This window comes from Macaca fascicularis, chromosome 18 (assembly GCF_037993035.2).
Source record: "Macaca fascicularis isolate 582-1 chromosome 18, T2T-MFA8v1.1".
Taxonomy (NCBI): domain Eukaryota; kingdom Metazoa; phylum Chordata; class Mammalia; order Primates; family Cercopithecidae; genus Macaca; species Macaca fascicularis.
This window is the reverse complement of record NC_088392.1, coordinates 40407769-40428397: the sequence shown is the minus strand read 5'-3', so window position 1 is coordinate 40428397 and position 20629 is coordinate 40407769. Positions and strand designations below refer to the sequence as shown.

Here is a 20629-nt window from a genome sequence, read left to right as displayed (position 1 = left end):
AATACCACCACATTACTATTTCTTTCATTGCCTTTATCACATCCTAATATTACATATTAATGTGTTTATTGTCTGTCCCATCCCACTCGCAACTAGAATTTATGTCTTACTATTTTATACCTAGCAGCTAAAACAAGGACTGACAACAAGTGAATACTCACATATTTTTGAATAGTCTCTTCAACTATGCTCACAGGCACAGTGAAAAATTAATACTATTTTACCAAAACCAAGAAAAATACATCCATTCGTGTAGAAATTTTAAATGACGAAAAATATCTGAAACTCCCAGCTTCTAAATATTTTTTTATGATTTAGCACGCTGCAGAAAAATTCATGCCTACGCATGCTGGCTCATGCCTGTAATCCCAGCACTTTGGGAGGCTGAGGCAGGAGGATCACTTGAGGCCAGGAGTTCAGGCAGGCTTGGGCAACATAGCAAGACCCCACCTCTACACCACATTAGAAAAAAAAAAAATCACTAGACTCCTGGAGCCACAGTAACAGAACTAGTAGTAACAACAAAAATAATTACTCAACATTCATTTGAAGCAAGACTTACTCAAAGTAGCCCATGCCTTCATTTAACCCATTTTCTGTAATAAATGGTATTGAAGATGACTGATGTTTTTAAAAAGTCAACTTAAAAATAAGGAACCCAAATTTGGGTTCTATATACCTGAGGAAAAAATGATGTAAACAGAAAAACCCGGCAACAGCCATTTAAGAAATACACTTTAAAGACACATGTGGGCAAAATGCAACTATCCATCAACTACTGCTTCCTCATTACCACGTTCCTTCTCATCTTCCAAGTCTCTGTGATGGCTTCAACTTCCCCTTCTGCCTCCAAACTGCTTGGCTAACTCATATTCATAACTCAAGACTTTGGACTTTGTTATTCTTGATTATTTACAAAATAGCCTATAACTACAAGCCACAGATCAAGAGATGTCACATGTCAACACACCACTTAATACGAATAAAAATATAAGATTTAGAGAAAACAAGAATTAATGTCTTAAAAAAAAATCTCCTTTTGATCTGATGATGATTGAGTCTGCAGTTATCTCTCCCGTAAGAGATCTATTAGGTAGAAGAATAGACATTTCTTATTTTTAAATCATTGTTATATAAGTTAGTAACAGGACTTCATCAGTAACATTCTAAAAGAACATTAATACATATAGTAGGACAACTATATAACCTGTGGGGGGGGGGGGGGAACCTGAATCCATATCACAGACTCTATACAAAAATAAATTCCAAATATATCAAAGGTTTAAATCTAAGAAGAAATGGAAGAATTCCTTTATAACATGCTTTAGTGAAGGTCTTTCCAACCATTCATTGGGTATCTACTATATGACAAGCTTCATGGAGCTTAAATCTAGAGGGGCAGATAAATAAATATGTTATACATTACATTAAAAGATGATAAGTGCTATGAAAAAAGTAAGGTATAAAGGTAGGACCAAAAATGCCAGGTTGGGGTAGAAGGGTAAGTAACAGGCTAAGCTGCTGTGACAAAGAGGTCTAAAGTTTAAGTAGTTAAAACAGGATCAAAGTTAATTTCTCTGCCATATCATAATCCAGAAAATAATCCAGATCAGGTAGGCTCTACTTAATAAGAATATGCAAGGCCCATGCTGGGAGGGAAGCTCTACTACCCTTTGCGTGTGCTTCAAAGTTTGTGCCAGTTGTCATAATTTCCCACCAAAGAGAAGGGGAAAAAAGGCACTCCAAGGCAAGTCATTTCTTTTTTTTAAATGTAAAAGTAGCATATATCTCTTCTTCTGCTACATCCATACCTAGCTGCAGGGGATCCTGATAAATGGCATCTCTACGTGGACAGCCATTGTCCAGCTAAACTCTAAATAAAGAAGATAAATTTGGGGGACTACTGACAACCTATCACAGGTGTGTTACAATTTTAAGTAAGAAGACCTCAACAAGGACTTGACATTTAAGCAAAGACTTGAAAGAAGCAAGGGGGCAAGGGAAGTGTCTTCCAAGTAGAGGGTCCAGCACACGCAGTCCCCAAGATAGAAACACACCTAGTGCCTTTAAGGAACAACAAAGAGGCCAGCAGGGCTAGAATAGAATGTGCAAGAAGAAAAGTAGTAAGAGACGAGGTTTAAAAAGGTAAAATTAAGTTAGCTTATAGATCCTTAAGCCTAAAAATTATAAAAGATGGATAAATTTAAATTGTTCAAAATTGTTTTATTAAAAAGTCATCATGACAAAAACAAAAATATCCTATAAGCAAGTAAATCAACAGGCAAACGGAAAAAAAAAAATTAAATTCTAACACAAAAAGCGTTTTAGAAAGATACAATAGGGGCAGCAATACAAACTGAGCAAAGGATATGAGCAAAAACAAATTAACAACGTCCATCAATGGCCAGGCACAGTGGCTCACGCCTGTAATCCCAGCACTTTGGGAGGCCGAGGCGGGCGGATCATGAGGTCAGGAGATCGAGACCATTCTGGCTAACATGGTGAAACCCTGTCTCTACCGAAAATATAAAAAATTAGCTGGGTGTGGTGGCAGGCACCTGTAGTCAGATGCTCTTTGACTGATAATGGAATTATGTCCCAATTAATCTACCGTGAGTTGAAAGTATCAAAAGCCAAAAATGCATTTAAATACCCTATTATATTATAACTTAGCTTAGCTTACCTTAAACATGCTGGAACACTTAAATAAGCCTACAGTTGGGCAAAGTCATCTAACACAAAGCCTACTTTATAATAAAGTGTTGAATATTTCACGTAATTTATTGAATACTGTACTGAAAGTGTACTGAAAGTGAAAAATAAAATAGTTGTATAGGTACTTGAAGTACAGTTTCTACTGAATGCCTATCGCTTTCACACTATCGTAAATTCAAAAAATCATAAGTCAAATTATCATTAAGTTGGAGGTCATCTCTGTATTTGTGAAAAATTATAAGAAGGATAAGTAAGAAACTAAGAATAGCAGTTAACTATGGAGGCCAATGGAAGGACTAGGAAGATGGGAGACAAGGATGAGAGGGAGACTGCTCATGTATACTTTTATGTGTTGGATTTTTGAATAATATAAATGCATCATCTATATAAAAAGTAAGTTAATAACTAAAAACAGAAGTGCCATAAATATTAAAAACTGAACTTTTATTAATTAAAACATAACATATTGAAACAAAAGCAAAGAAAAAAAACAGTTACCCAAATCACAAACAGTATGCTGTCACCGATTCAAAACTAAGAAAATTAGGGTCTGCTTCTAAGTGTCTATTAACTCACTCTGTTAACTTTAATAAATAATTTCTCTGGGTCTCCTCTTATGTGCAAGAGGACCTCTAATGTCATTTCCTCCTGCAACTTTCTATAATGCTCTCTCTAAAAAAGGAATTCAAAAGCAATGTTACATTTCTGTGAAGACAAAATTAAAAATACATTAATTGGGCTATCTTAAGTGCCAAATAATCAGGAAAAAGAGCCAGAGAGGCCAATACTTGAAAGAAACCAAAATTCTACCATGCTGAGTGTGGTGGTTTTTAGAAGATGAAAAATGTTTTAATCCAACAGATCTTTCTTGTTTTAATGTCCTCGTATAATCTTCAGAAGATTTTCATTACACAATCACCAAAACAAAGTCAACCTTAAAAAGCCAAAATACTGCTTTGGCTGCCATATTATCCCAAGAACTTTCCACCATCTGGTCTGGAAATGTCCTAGAACAAAGTACTGCTGGAGCAAGTTATTAATTTCATGTGAAGCAAAAGAGACAGGCGCCATGACCCTGCACTGCTCTGCTAGGGCACAGTGGAACACTTGGATAAAGACAAAAGACTTCATGAAATGGGTGTTAGTGTTGGCTAAGGGCAGTCAATGAATACAGAGGAAAAAAAATCCTCCTTTTGCTTACTATTGGATAAGAAACCTGATGGTACTGTAAATGGAACATAAGTTTAATAAAAACAACTGTCAAGTTCAAAGGATTGAGACCAAAATTTAAAAATATCAATGCATGCCAACATGGAGATTCTAGGAGTCAAATACGGGGAAAGACTAAAAAATAATATGCCATAGAACAGATATTGTCAACAACAGTATAATGGCCAGTTTTAAAAATTAACAAATCAAAGACATGGTAATACTCCTCATTTGTAAAAGTCTTAACACTAGAAGAAAGAGTGCTTGGCATTTGGGATTCAAGAAATGTGGATTTTAGTCTCAGAACTGCCACTCATTACCGTTATTGACCACATTACCTATCAACTTCATCATATATAAAAACTAAAGGGATGGATCACACAAATTAAAATATCCATTCCATTTTTTTATGATTTATTGAAGAAAAAAAAATGGGGAAAAAAAAAACGGCCAAGCGCGGTGGCTCACGCCTGTAATCCCAGCACTTGGGAGGCCAAGGTGAGTGGATCACCTGAGGTCAAGAGATGGAGGCCATCCTGGCCAACATGGTGAAACTCCATCTCTACTAAAAATACAAAAATTAGCTGGGCATGGTGGTGCACACCTGTAATCCCAGCTACTCAGGAGGCTGAGGCAGGAGAATCACTTGAACCCAGGAGATACAGGTTGCTGTGAGCCAAGATCACGCCACTGCACTCCAGCCTGGTAACTGAGACTCCTCAGAAGATTAAAAAAACAAAAAAAAGACCAGAATCAGTGGCTCACGCCTATAATCTCAGAACTTTGGGAGGCCGAAGCAGGCAGATCACTTGAGCACGGCAGTTTGAGACCAGGCTGGCCAACATGGCGAAACCCCAACTCTACTAAAAATACAAAAAGTAGCCAGGCATGGTGGTGGGCGCCTGTAATCCCAGCTACTGGGGAGGCTAAGGCACGAGAATCGCTTGAAACTGGGAGGTGGAGGTTGCAGTGAGCCAAGATCGCGCCACTGCACTCCTGCCTGGGTGACAGAGTGAGACTCTATCTCAAAAAAAAAAAAAAAAAAAAAAATCCATAAAATCATAAATATTAAAAACTGAACTTTTATAAACTTAAATGCTATACTGTATATGCAAAAAATGCATCAAATATTTAAAATATAGCCACAAATTTTCTTGAAATAAAGTTCAACACAAAAAAGAGTTATTAAAAATATTCTTAAAAACAAAAATTAAGATAGACTGACAGATTGATAAGATGGATACATAACTAAAGCAAATATTCCAAAACTGTAACAAGTATAGAATTTATGGTGGGTAGGTATATGTCCAAAGTGCAATTAGGCCAACTCAAAATGTTGCATTCATAAAACATGGAATAATCAGAGAAAAAGAACCCTCACGAACTAAAAATGATTGTAAAATTTCATCAAATGTTAGAAATGGCGTTTAAAAATATTAAGAGATATTCAACTTCACTTACAATGAGAAAATGCACATAAGAATCACAATATAACTAGGCGCCATGGCTCACATCTGTCATCTCAAAACTTTGGGAGGCAAAGACAGAAAGAGACCAGTCTGGGTAACATAGCAAGACCTCATCTCTACTAAAAATTTAAAAAATTAGCTGGGCCTGGTGGCACACACCTGTAGTCCCAGCTACGGGGGAAGTGGAGGAGGAAGGCTTACTTGAGCCCAGGAGTTTGAGCTTGCAGTGAGCCGTGATCGCACCACTGTACTCCAACCTGGGTGATAGAGCGAGACCCTGTCTCAAAAAAATTTTAAAAAGGATCACAATATGATTTCAATTTTTAACTTACAAAAAGTTTTATAATATACAATATTTGCAAGGCTCTGCTAGAGGCTTTTGGTGGGACTATAATTGGTATAATCTTTTTCGGGAATAAATTGTTACCAAACTTATCACATCTTTATCAAAACTTAAAATGTGCACAATTAATGCCAACTCTAAAACACATATGATGTCTATATCTGTATGTATTAAGTGAATTTATGTACATGAATATTCATTGGAGTGTTGTTTATAACAGTAAAAGACTGGAAATAAACTAAATTTTCATAAGAGACTGATTAAATTATGATATATTCAGACAATCCATAAATAGCTATAAAAAAATCAAAGTTGATCTATAGCTACTGACTGGGAAAAATCAAGTTAAAAGTGATAAAAGCAACTTACAGTATAGTCTGTGTGGCTGGTATCATTTTTATTTAAAAACACTTTTGGCTGAGCGCAGTCGCTCACATCTATAATGCCAGCACTTTGGGAGGCCAAGGTGGGAGGATCACGAGGTCAGGAGTTCAAGACCAGCCTGGCCAGCATGGTGAAACCCCATCTCTACTAAAAATACAAAACTAAACTGGGCGTGGTGGCGGGCGCCTGTAATCCCAGCTACCCAGGAAGCTGAGGCAGGAGAATCGTTTGAACCCAGGAGGCAGAGGTTACAGTGAGCCAAGATCTCGTCATTGCACACCACCCTAGGTGACAGGGTGGGACTCCGTCTCAAGAAAAACAAACAAAAAAAACACTTTTTATGCTGTATGCTACGACTGGGAGAGGGACTAGAAGATTAGACAAAAAGGGTCCAAAGTGAGATGATTTATTATATTCACTTTTATACTGCCTGATTTTTTTCCATGCGCACATATTACCTATTAAAAATAAATATTTTAGTACAGAAATTTTGATGAAAGACATCAAAAAATAAAAATCAAACAAATTTCCAGAAAGTTAGAATTTTTTTTATTTAAAGATGTGAAAAGTTGAGATAAGACAGGTTAAACCTACAAAGTCCAATATCTGACTTGAACATGAATTTTAGAGAGATTTTAAAAAAGAGGGAAGGGCCAGGTGCGGTGGCTCACGCCTGTAATTCTAGCACTTTGGGAGGCTGAAGAGGGCAGAACACTTGAGGTCAGGAGTTCGAGACCAGACTGGCCAACATGGTGAAATCCCGGCTTTACTAAAAATACAACAATTAGCCAGAAATCGCTTGAACCTGGGAGGTGGAGGTTGTAGTGAGTCGAGATTGTGCCACTGCACTCCAGTCTGGGCAACAGAGCAAGACTCTATCTCAAAATAAATAAATAAATAATAAAAATAAATTTAAAAAGAGGGAAGAAATGCACAAAGAAATATTAAATAACACAAAAAACTGCCCACAGTTGAAGAACAAATATTTACTGACTAATAAGCAATCCATCAATGAAAAAATATCACCCACACTAACACATCACCATATTTCAGAATTCTAAAGACATACCCAAGATTCTAAAATCTTCCACAGAGAAAAAGAAAAAAAAAAAAAACTGTACAGAGCAATGATAATCAGATGGCATCAGAATTTCCTCTAACAACACTAATAATAATATTAGACAGTAATGGAATATCTTCAAAACTCTCGGGAATACTGATTCTCAATCAGAAACTCATAACTAGCCTACCTATCATTCAAATGTAGACTTATAAGACATACAAGACAAATACATACAAATATAGACAAGTAAGGACTAATACTTTCTTCAAAAGCTACATGAGAATGTGCTACATAAAAACTGAGGAAATAAACCAAAAATGGCTTTAAAGAATATCAGACAACAGTGGAAGCCACCCAAGAAAATAGTGAAGAGGAATCCCAAATGACACAGCTATGTGATAGCCCTACAAAGCAACTGATGGTGTCAATGAGTAGTCCCAAGACTACACATATAACTTTCAAAAATTAGGCTAAAATAATAAAAAAAGAATGAAGTACTGATCCATGCCACAACTAGAATGAACCTTGAAAATATACTAAGTAAAACAATGCAAACACAAAAGACCATATGTCATATGATACAATTTGTATGAAATGTCCAGAATAGCCAAATTCCATAGAAACACAAAGTAGGCCGGTTTTGCTAGGGGCTGAGAAATGAAGAGTGACTGCTAATGGGCACATGGCTTCTGCTTGGGGTGCTGAAAAGGTTCTGGTATTAAATAATGGTGATGGTTGCACAATTTTGTGAATACACTAAAATCAATTAATTGTACAAGTTAGAAGACTGAATTTTGTGGCGTATGAATGCTATCTCAATAAAGCTTTATTTTTAAAAGTGAAGCTAAAGTAAAGGAAAAACATAAAAAGCTAAGAAATGTCATTAAATTCCAAGAAAAACAAAAACTTACATGAGAAAGTAGATCACGCTATACTTCTTGCCAAGTGGTTGTCAGGGACTGGGAGTTGGGGCACAGACTGACCACAAGGGAAACTAGGGAACTTGAGTTGAGAGGGATGTAATTGAATTGTTCTATATCATAAAACTTAAAAAAATAATAAAATAAAATAAAACCTCCTGTGACACTGGAGTGGATTTTTGTAGTTGAAGTTGACTCTTAAGGAATCAACTATGGATTATTTAGCAAAGTTTGATGCCCAAATAATTGACAGTATCTAGTGATTTACTTTGTTAAACTCTCCCTGTGCCTAAGTATATTACTGGGAGGGTCTGATTTTTTTTTAAAGCTTTTCAATACTCTTTATTGAAGTACAATATATCTACTGCAAATTACAAGTACACATATTGCTTTCTCTGTAAATTCTGATACTCTGTCATCCTGACAGATTTTGGGGAGGGAGTAAAATAGGTCCAAAACGTAGAAATGAAAAAGTTTCCAAAATCCTCCCTAGTCAGATCTTCATAGAGTAGTTTCATTAGCTGATTTAAAGTAAATTCTCAAAACAATAAATATACTAAAAGAAAATTAAAAACATATACACATTTCCAAGTCACTTCTCCCATTTAGATTATCTATCCCGTAACTTAGCTCCAATAATGTTACAAGATTTACCTAGATGTCTTCTGATCTAGAAATTACTAATATTTTAAAACAATTAAGATACATAGTAAAAATTTAAGAGACGGAGAGTTCTGCCTTCTAATTATTTTTATTGAACCCAACTAATCCCTGCTCTTTGGCTTCCTTTTGTGTACTTCCTACAAAGAATATTCTTAAGTAAACTTGTCATCCTGGGGGAAAATAAGTAGATATAAAAGTACAGATAATACAAGTAAGAAGAGAAAAAAAAGAAACAGAACTGAATGAAGGGTGTGGGAAGTAGTATCTTCAATTTACAAAGGGAAAGCCAAGTGTTACTGCCTATATTTGAAGGAACAAAAAGACATATATTACACAGAAAAACTAAAAATGATAATTTAAATATAATAAAGGAATATAGCAAGGGAACAGGTGCAAGTAGACAGAAGGAGATAATCATCTGAGCAGACACCAATAAATAATTTAATGAATCAAAAAAGTGGCATACATTTACATTAAGAACCAAGAAAATGAAACACTTGGATATAAATCTAACAAAATATGTACAAAAGCTATATAAGCAAAACCATAAAACTATGACGAAAGAAATCACATAACTAAATAAATAGAAAGATATTCTATGTTCATGGATAGAAAGACTCAATATTGTCAAGATTCCTCTCAATGTGATCTACAGACGCAACACAATTCAAATCAAAACACCTGCAAGTTACTTTGTAGTAACTTGTAGTAACACAACAAACTGGTTCTAAAGTTACAAGGAAAAGCAAAAGGCCTATAAATACCAACACAAAATTGAAACAGCAGAACAAACTAAAAGGATTGGCATTATCCTTCAAGACCTATTATAAAGCTACAGTAATCAAGACAGCATGACAATGGCAAAAGAATAAATAGATCAACAGAACAGAACTGAGCACTCAGAAATAGACCCACATATAGTTAATTGGTCTTTGACAAAGGAGCAAAGACAGTATAATGGGGAAAGGTAGTCTCTTCAACCAGATGATGAAACAACTGGATATCCACATGCAAAAAAAGAGACAGATCTAAATACGAAATGCAAAACTATAAAACTAAAAAGATAAAATAGGAGAAAATCCAAATGACTTTGGGTATGGTGAGGACTTTTTGGATACAACACCAAAGGCACAATCCATGAAAGAAATTATTGATAGTAAGATTAAAATTTTAAAATTTAAAGTTTCCTACTCTGTGAAAGACATAATCCATGAAAAAAATAACTGATAGCAAAGGCCTCATTAAAATTAAAAATTTCTAGTCTGTGAAAGACACTGTGAAGAGAATGAAAAGAAATGCCACAGGCTGGGAGAAAACATTTGCAGAAGACATATCTGATAATGGATTGTTATCTAAAATATACAAAGAACTCTTAAAACTCAACAAGAACACAACCCAATTAAAAAGTGGACCAAAGACTAACAGATATATCATCAAAAAAGATACACAGATGGCAAGCAAGCACATGAAGAGATGCTCAACATCATATGTCATTAGGGAACTGCAAATAAAACAATGAGATACCACTACACACCTATTCAAATGCCAGAATTTAAAACACTATCACCACCAAACGCTAACAAGGATGTGGAGCAACAGGAACTCTCATTCACTACTGGTGGGAATGGCAAAATTGGTACAGGCATTTTGGAAGACAGTTAAGCAGTTTCTTACAAAATTAAACATAATTTAACCATCATCCATTCATCTACTCTGTATGACAATGATAGATACATTTCACCATGCATTTGTCTAATCCCATAGAATATGAATTTCATGCATTTGTCTAATCCCATAGAATATAAATTTCTTACAAAATTAAACATACTTTAACCATCATCCATTGATTTACTCTGTATATGACAATGATAGATACATTGATCAATACATTGATACACTGATACAATTGATACATTGACCAATAAACTGATAGATACAATTGATCTATCAATACATTGATAGATACATTGATAGATGTATCAAAGATAGATGTATCTATCAATGTATCGATATCTATATCTATTGATATCGATATCTATTTATATTGATACGTTGATATCTATCACAGATAGATATGGCTGTATAGATATATCTATCGATAATTGATACATTGATAGATGATACATAGATGATACATTGATACATTGATAGATACAACTGACAGAATTGATACACTGATCAATATATTGGTAGATACACTGTATACATTGTATCAATGACATAGATACATTTCATCATGCATTTGTCTAATCCCATAGAAAATAAACACCAACAGGGAACAATAAAGTAAACTATATTTGGGAGATAATCCAGTACCAATGCAGACTCATTAATTATAACAAATGTACTCCTCTGCTGATGGACACTGATGGGACAGTAGTACTGACTCATTAATTATAACAAATGTACTCCTCTTCTGACAGACACTGATGGGACAGGAGTACTGACTCATTAATTATAACAAATGTACTCCTCTGCTGACGGACACTGATGGGACAGGAGTACTCTATGTATGTGGAGTAGGCTTAACATTAATCACTGCAAATTTTAATTCTCCCAACAAACAACTAATTTTTTTTCTTTTTAATTCTGTACTTTCTGCTCAATTTTGTGGTGAACCTAAAATTACTCTCAAAACTAAATGTTTTGAGAGTAACTAAGACTTTTTTTTTTCAAAATAATGGTATATTATTTAGAAATATAAAAGGTTCAATGAAGGTAAAGGTTTATATAAACCACCAGAAGAGGTGAGAATTTAGAAGGGTTGTCTCTCAGGAGAAAACATTTAAAAAGGGATGAGAAAAATAATATTTGCTCTCATTATAAGCCTCTGTGCAATCTGATTTTGTCCCTAAACCATGTGCATACATATATGACCACTTAAAATTCAGCACCAATGACTACCAGAAGATATTCAAATGTAATATAATCTGGATTATGTCTGAAAAGAAATTACTCCGTAAAGAAATAAGTTATGTGTCAGCAAAAATAAAAAAGAAAAAAATCGATTGTTCATTGGGAGAATTAAAATTTGCAGTTATTAACATCAAATCACTTCATTCATATTTTGCTATACATGTATTAATAACAGCAAACAAAATTAACAGCAGCATTCAGTAACAATCTTGGTTTTTTACCAGAAAAAATTCTCTGAAGGCACCAGACATCAATTTTCAAACTAAAAAGCTATTGTGAACTTAATACATAATACTGTTTTGGTATCTGAAAATACTACAATCTTTGATTCACTGATTCAATCGATGCCTTAAATGCCTAATTCATTCAGAAAGCTATACTAGATGTTTACCTTGTAACACCTAAAACTTAAAATGCTGGCTCGCTGTAGTCACCCTCCAACCCCTCCCCTACCTTATGGCTAGATTCAGAGAAGCATTTTAGCATCAACATGCAGGGCTGTAGAAAGGCACTTTCCCAACAGCTAGGCCCTTCGTTGCCAACCACGGGTCTCTCCTATACCTTCACTCTCTTCCAACAACTTGGAGACTCCATAATAAAGAAACCATTTATGACTCTCTAGGTTCTTGAACCATCTACTCACTGTTACCACCAAGTGTTTTCAGTACTCAAATTTCCACAGCAGAACATCTAACCCAGTACTATTAATCTATGGGCCCAATAAATGTGCATTTTATATAATGTTATTACATTTTAGAAATGCTATAAACTGAATTTTATAAATAAGATTCTCAGTTTCACTCTCAAATATTTCCAAAATGTATTTTATAGAAATATTTCTAATAATTATATTCTTTTTTATATCTCAATAAACAGAGAACCCTAAAAATAATCAAACCTTTAGTCTTCTAACATTTGAGTCTTTGCTACATCAATGTAGCTTCTTTATCCCTAATATTCCACAAATCCTCTGCTCAACCTAATGTGCTTGTGATTCTCCAAATACATTATTCATACCTAAGAAGTCCCTATCCGGTTCTTTTCTGCCTCCTTAATGATTTAGCCAGTGCTAATCTGTTCAACTCCAAATGACTGTGGCATTTATCAAATGTTCCTCTCATCGGGGTATCTTTCTGTCTATCCAACTCTACGCTCTTCAAGAGTCACACCTTTCTGTGTTCAGGGTCTACTCCATTGTACACACATAGTATATTCACAATATGTTTTTGAGGATGACCTGAATTAAAAAAGAAATTATTATACTAGGAAGGAATAATCTAGGGACTACTGAGATACAAAGCCCATCGTCCCTAAACGGCCCCAGAATACTCAGCACTTATAACTAATTAATCTACTAGTTACTTAAACAATCTCAGGTGTTATTTCTCAGTGCTTCAGCTTCCAGTAGCCCCTTTCTACTACAAATGTCAGTAAGACACCCACTTATTACAATGTGCCAACTACAAATGAGCCATTACACTTGCAGTGGAATATGCCTTAGTACAATACTGTTTCCATATAGGACTAGATGCTGAGAAACAAACAAAATGCTTTAAGCACACTGAACAGGTTAGACCCTTACTAATTTACTCTGTAAAGAAATATTTGAGTCTACCATGTGCCAGGCTAACCTGAATATCACGGATGCAGCAGCAGTGAGCAAGCCAAATGCTGCCACAAGAGCCCTTGTTTTCATGGAGCTTTCATTCTAGTTTTACTGGGAAAGTATGAGCAAGAGAGATAACAGATAATATGAGAGTGAAAAGTGTTACAACAAAAAACAGGCCGGGTATGGTGGCTTTTGCCAGTAATCCCAGCACTTTAGGAGGCCAAGGCAGGAGGGTTGCTTGAGCCCAGAGTTCAAGGCCAGCCTGGGCACCATAGCAAGACTTCATCTCTACAAATAATTTTAAAAATTAGTCAGGCAGTCAGGAATGGTGGCACACACCTGTGGCCCCAGATACTCGAGAGTCTGAGATGGGAGAATTGCTTGAGCCTGGGCAGTTGAGGCTATACTGAGCCATGATTGTACCACTGCCCTCCAGGCTAGGTGACAGAGTGGGAATCCCATCTCAAAAAAAAAAAAAAGATAAGTAAATAAATAACACATGAAAAAAGGACAGAGAATGAGAGGGGAGCTATTTTCAGGTAGGTGGTCAAATGTACTCCATAGGGTAGTCAAGGTGGCCATTTCTAAAGAAACAAAACTTGAAGCAGATGAAAGCTTGAAGGAGGTCAGAATGTGAGCCATGCAAATATCTAAAGGCAGATAGACTGCAGAATGAAAGAAGGCAAGGCCCTAGACACAGCATGGACTGGCATGCTCCACATCAGCAGGACCACCAGCGAGGGTTAGCGGATGACATCCGATAATCCCCTGTACCCGACAAGTCACAGTACACAAAGAGATACACACTCCCTGAAAAAGGCAGTGAAAGCAATTAATTATGAAAATCTCATCTTTATCAATCTATACCTTACGAAAAAAACTAAAAATGTTTTCTTAGATTAAATTATAATTGACAAATCTGTAAATCAGGGCCAGGCTAAAAATTAAACAGTCCTCAATGAGTTCACAGGTTCATAAGAAAGACCACAGAAATGGATCCCAGAGAAAAGAGGCTGTATTTTGGGTCTGAGGCCAATAGAAAAATGCCTACCCTGAGCAGACCTGCCCAGAGTGGTGGCACTAGTGAGAAGGGGTGGAGCCTGTGCTTGACACTGACGTCATCATGTACAGCTAACAGCCACAGATTTGCTGAAAAATGACAGTAACAAAAACAGATACAAAGACAAGGGGAAAAAAATCTAATTTGAGTCCTCAAAATAACTTCCATTTATTAACAAAACGGCATCACAAGTAGCCCCGAAAATACAAGGATGGGTCTATACAGCATCACTGCTTCTGCGGCTACGGCCCCACCCGACTCCACCACTCGGTTGGTTCCCACAAGTCTCATTCAGCCCTTATAGTAACATCACGAGAACCCAGACAGTGTCACAAATTCCAAGCGCTGGGCTTTTACCTCTGGCTTACCTACCCACATTCTTTCTGTTAGAACACTCCATATTAGTGTCTTGAAGAAAACACCTTTATCTTTATTACTTTCCTGTTCACTTCACTGAGACACAGGGAAGGTATAAAAATCAAAGGCAAGGTTTTGCTTTTGACAGATTTATTTAAATTCTAGTGGGATCGATCCAAAATACACTGAAAAATGTCAAGTCCATGCAGAACTTAATCTTTATTTTAAATATATAAATGCTGAGAGCTATGGAGTTAAGCATTCCTGAAAGATGAACAATTTTAATGAAGATTAATACCTCCGTGAATTAATATTTTATCAAGAAATCCAAAGTGTCTGAGAAACAGTAGCCAGTAACTACTTAAAAGTCAATCTTCATTACAAATGAACTCCTACAAAGATCACTGTAATGAACTTCCGGGAGTTTATTTCAACTACTGCCACTGATCCTATTCTCTTTATAATGAGGTATCATTTACATTTTAGTTTACAGATCTCTAAATAAATATATAGCATACATATACATATGTATGGCAACCCCTTTGCTCTCAATATTAACAGAATGATTTTAAAAGTCTCATAAGAAACATTTACGCTAGTTTTGAATTACCCTCAGTGGCCATTAAAATTAGTTTCATCTTGTTATTCACCTGCTAATGCAGCACAGGATGAATTACCAATGTGAAATGTGAAACGTTTATAGCACTTCTGATGATGTTCAGGTGTGAGAGCATTCCTGGTTTGCATATATTCCTATTTCCTCTCAAATTATACATTGATCCATAATACTGCACTACAGTTAGAGGAAATGAAACATTCAAAGAGTAGTTTGGTTTCACATGGAAACCGTTACCAAGACAAACCTTCTTGTAGGATGGAGTTCCAAGAACATTAAATCATCAGAAATTGTTTCAGCAGCTGGTTAAAGCTCAGTGTACATAATAGGAGACAACTGGCTAGCTGTGCATTTTCAGTTAATTTAAAAGGTATAAACACATTAAAACACTGAAATGTTTGATATATTACAACACAATCGGCTTGTTCCTCAAGGGTGTTTAAATGGCTGCTGTATTCATTGTGTTTGGAGCCAATTTACTATCTAAAGGTATTTACTGTTTCCATCCCCCTGAATGTCACCAAAACATTTTATCAATAAAGGCAACAACAACAAAAGAGTGTACGCATTTAGGATAAGTACTAAATTCCTGGTATTGTGTTATTAAAAAAAAAATATTTAGGGTCAAGCGTGGTGGCTCACGCCTATAATCCCAGCACTTTGGGAGGCCGAGGCAGGCAGATCACATGAGGTCAGGAGTTTGAGACCAGCCTGGCCAACATGGTGAAACCCCATCTCTACTAAAAATACAAAAATTAGCTGGGTGTGGTGGTGCTTGCCTGTAATCCCAGCTACTTGGGAGGCTGAGGCAGAACAATTGTTTCAACCCAGGAGGCAGAGGTTGCAGTGAGCTGAGATTGCGCCACTGCACTCTAGCCTGGGCAACAGAGTAAGACTCCATCTCAAAAAAAAAAGAAAGAAAAATTAGAGGTGGTGCTACTTGTAAAATTACATCAGGAACACATGAAGCACCCCACACACCATGACAAAGAAACAGCACACAGTATATGTGTTTCCCTTCCCTGATCTGACCACATGTAAAAGAAACCTAACCAAAGTGGCCTAAGCAAGATAGGTATCTATTTTTCTCATGTAAGAGGAAAACCAAAGATATGGGATCCAGGGCCCATGTAATAGTTTCATAATGTCACCAATATCCCATGCTCCCAGGACACTATTCTTTGCATGCAATGCTCATTAACATAGTTTCAAGACAGCCTAAGCATTGCCTCCACATTCCAGGAAGGAAGGGAGAGCAACAAGCAAAAGGCTGGAGTGGATATGCTCCGCAAGTTCATGATTTCTGCTCACATATACTTGACCCAAACTATGTCACATGGTCACATGGAACCACCAAAGTGTCTGAAAAACAAATCTGGGCACACAGCACCACTCTAAACAATACTGGAGTTCTGTTAGAATGGAATGGGAGAAAGGATGGCATGCATGTGTCTGCTGCAGGAGCTCCGGTTGAATGGGAAATTGTCCCATTTCCTTCCCTAGGCGATGACTCTTCAGTTGTCTCAGCCTAATTTCCCAGGTGCATACCATGAGACCATATCATGACGGGGGTTGGTGGTTCTCACTTCGAAGACTATATTAAAATTCTAGATGTTGCATTCATGTACAACAGCAGCTTGCAGCCTATTTTTTCACAAATATCTGTCTTTCCTTTTGGCGCCATAGATAAATAGCACATTTCCAATTATATCCCCATGTAGACTGAGATTCTGTCATGAGAAACAGTAAAATCTACTTTTTTATTTCAAAAATAATTCCTTTTATATATGCATTTTCAACAGGAGATGTAAACTCTTTCTACAGAGGTAAGTAAAAATCTTCATAGATACAATAATAATGGTTTGTGGTCCTCTAAAGGGCTGTAGGACATAAACAGACATTCAGTGTGTCTGGGGACTCAAATTTCATTAAGTGGGAGAGGCAATTATGAAAGAAATGTCAAACAAGGCTTCTCAGGTAGAAAATATTTTTAAAATTTTTTTTATTTTTATTTTTTATTTTTTATTTTTTTTGTGACATAGTCTCGCTCTGTAGCCCATGCAGGAGTGCAGTGGCGCAATCTCAACTCACCGCAACCTCCACCTCCCCAACCTTGGTTCAAGCGATTCTCCTGCATCAGCCTCCCTATAGCTGGGATTACAGGCATGCACCACCATGCCCAGCTAATTTTTGTATTTTTAGTAGAGACGGGGTTTCACCATGTTGGCCAGGCTGGTCTTGAAGTCCTGACCTCATGATCCGCCCACCTCGGCCTCTCAAAGTGCTGGGATTACAGGTGTGAGTCACTGCGCCCGGTCTAATTTTGTTTTTTTTAAAGTAAAGACAGGGTCTCACTATATTGCCCAGGCTGATCTCCAACTCCTGCATCCAAGCAATACACTTGCCTCAGGCTCCCAAAGTGCTGGGATTATAGGCGTGAGACACTGCACCTGGCCAATAATTTTTTTTTAAGGTTGAGAATCACTGCTTTAAAAGTAACAAATGAGGCCAGGCACCTAATACCTGTAATCCAGGCACTTTGGGAGGCTGAGGTTAGAGGATCACTTGAGGCTGGGAGTTCAACACTATCCTGGCCAACACAGTGAGGCCCTGTCTCTATTTTAAATTTTAAAAAGTAACAAACGAGATGAACATTTTGAATCATATAGGAATTGCGTTGAGCTGCAGTGACAGAGGCCCAGTTACAGCAGTGTTAACTAATAAGGGTCTACTTCTGTCACATGAGAAGTCCAGGATGAAAAAAGGTGGTGCTGGTAGTTGTTGACTTTGGTTTAGCAGCTCAATGACATCAAAACAGAATTTTCTGTGAGTCTCTTGGTTCATGGTGCCAAGAAGGCTGTGCAACTCAAAAGACTATCCACATTCCAGACAGCAGGAGAAAGGGCTGTCAAGAGAAAAAAGATATGCCTCCTAGCTGAGTCAAGCAGTTCCTTTTAGAGAGCTTTACTCAGAGGTCTCATTGGAGGACCTTCCTCTACATCTCACTGACTATGCCTAGCATCAAAGAAGGCTGGAAATGAAAATCTGGCTTCACCAAAAGAGGCTGGAAACACAATCAAGAAGTCAGGAAGATAAGGAGAACTCAACTCACTGTGTCTACCATAATATGAAGTAGATTCAAATTGCTTCTCTCTTAAAATGTTGTTTCCAAAGATCTATAAGCTCTCTTAATACAGAGATTAATTCCGTGCCTACCATATTCTTAAGATAGTTTCACTATTTCCCCCTTAACGACGTAACATTTTTGTTTTGACGATGAATAGCCAGTCTAAATATTAGGCAGAAAGAAAAGAACTCTGGATATAGAATCCTTAAAAGGCACACATATAAGTACTACACCAGGACCCACAAACTCCGCAACATGATCAATGATGATCTGCCACATACAAAGAAGATAAAACAAATCCTGGCCTAGCCGGAACTTACAAGAGTGGAATATCAGTGATTAACTGCATCAAACAGCACAGCAATTCTTCCAAAAGATCTTCTGAGTCAGAACCTGGTAAGACACATAAAAAGATTTTTTTTTTAACAAAGTACACAGTAGAATACAGTTGTTTAGAAGTTACATTTTCATTCCTAATGAGAACATGAACAGTTATCATTATATAAACTCAGTCATTAATGTTCACCTCTGATTAAAATCCAAACCATGAACAGGTTAGCATCTATCATAATCTTAATCTAGTATAGGACCTTTCAACACCTCTATAGTAATATAGCTTTTAAAGCTTGAAGGTACTTAATGCTCCTGTATGCCAGTAGTTGTCAGATTTTTTATACTGCACTGTGTTTCTTTCAATGAAATCTTACATTAAAGCCAAATATATGAAACAGATAAAAATCAAGCGGCTCTAACTGCTTTGTTTGAAGCAGGGGTAGAGGACTTTTATCCCTCCCTCCCCAACAAATATCTGGCTTTACCCTTGATTTCTTGATGGGTCTCAAGCTACCTTTTATGAACCTCTGGAGCTCCACAGATCGTAGACCGAACCCCATTAAAGAGGCCAACCTCCTCTTTACAGACAATGAGTCAAAGGTAAAAGGGCTTTCCGAAGTCAAAGAATAAATAAGAGGCAAAGGCAGAATGCAAATTACCATTCCAATGGAAATGTTCCCCTATCCCAAACTACTGCAAGTAACTGACCTCCAAATTCCCAAAGTCAGTCAGTATCTTATGTGACTTCTGCTCTTGGACATTACTGACACCTCCTCCTTCAGGAAATTCCTTCTTTTCTCAGTTCCTATAATACCTTATTTTTAACAAACTTCTTTTTCTATTTCTTCCCAGTGTCTGCTTCCTCAAAATACCTTTCAACTATTGGCATGTTCCCCAGAGTTCTACCATCGTCGTGCTTTTTTGTTCATTAGCTCATCACCACAGTTCAGCTAAACAAGTTTACTAAATTAAAACTCACTCCTGGGCCAGGTGTGGTGGCTCACACCTATAATCCCAGCACTTTGTGAGGCCAAGGCAGGCAGATCACCTGAGGTCAGGAGTTCGAGACCAGCCTGGCCAACATAGTGAAACCTCACCTCTACTAAAAATATAAAAATTAGTCCAGCATGGTGGAGCACGCCTGTGGTCCCAGCTACTCAGGAGGCTGAGGCAGGAGAATTGCTTGAACCCAGGAGGAAGAGGTTGCAGTGAACTGAGGTCGCGCCACAGCACTCCAGCCTGGGCAACAAAGCGAGACTGTGTCTCAAAAAAAAAAAAAAAAAGAAAGAAAGAAAACTGACTCCTGGACTCCTTTAATCTTCATGACTAGTTAGTATTTAGTTCCAATTTTACTCCTCTGCAATCCGAACTCCAGGTTACAATCAGAGAGAGCTAACTAAACTCTATCCTTTCACTCTCCTGGCTTAGGTCTTTTCAATTACTTTAAGCTGATTAATATATACCAAAAAAATTCCATGCTCCAAAGTACAGCATGCCAGATTCTTGGAGATATAGTTCCCTTATCCCTTTGTACCTTTATCTCCCTCCAGTACTGCAGTGTATATTCCAGCAATGCCAAGCTATCTGCTACATGCCATTTCACACCTCAGTAACATTCCCTCTGCCTGGAATAGCCTCCAACAATAAAAATCTAATTTTTAAAAAGCCCATCTGTATCCATCTGAACCATCCTAAGTTTCATCTCCTCCATGATACCCACTCCCTTGCCTCACCCTGAATAATCTATAAAGTATCTATGCCTCGTTCATGCCTCTTGCATTGCATATGTTGGTTACATTATGCCATCATTTTTTGTCTACGAGCAAGCAGGCCCCTACTGGACTC

At 37.0% G+C, this 20629-nt stretch overlaps 1 protein-coding gene across 23 annotated transcripts in view; it reads right to left on the bottom strand.

The window, feature by feature from the left end:
- DYM (dymeclin) overlaps positions 1-20629 on the bottom strand; it is a 401742-nt gene that overhangs the window by 292281 nt on the left and 88832 nt on the right. For all 23 annotated transcript variants that reach the window (XM_074022283.1, XM_074022278.1, XM_074022282.1 and 20 more), the window contains one exon: positions 18772-18844. In XM_074022283.1, coding sequence (XP_073878384.1) covers positions 18772-18844 — 73 coding nt within the window. The remainder of the gene's footprint in view (positions 1-18771; positions 18845-20629) is intronic.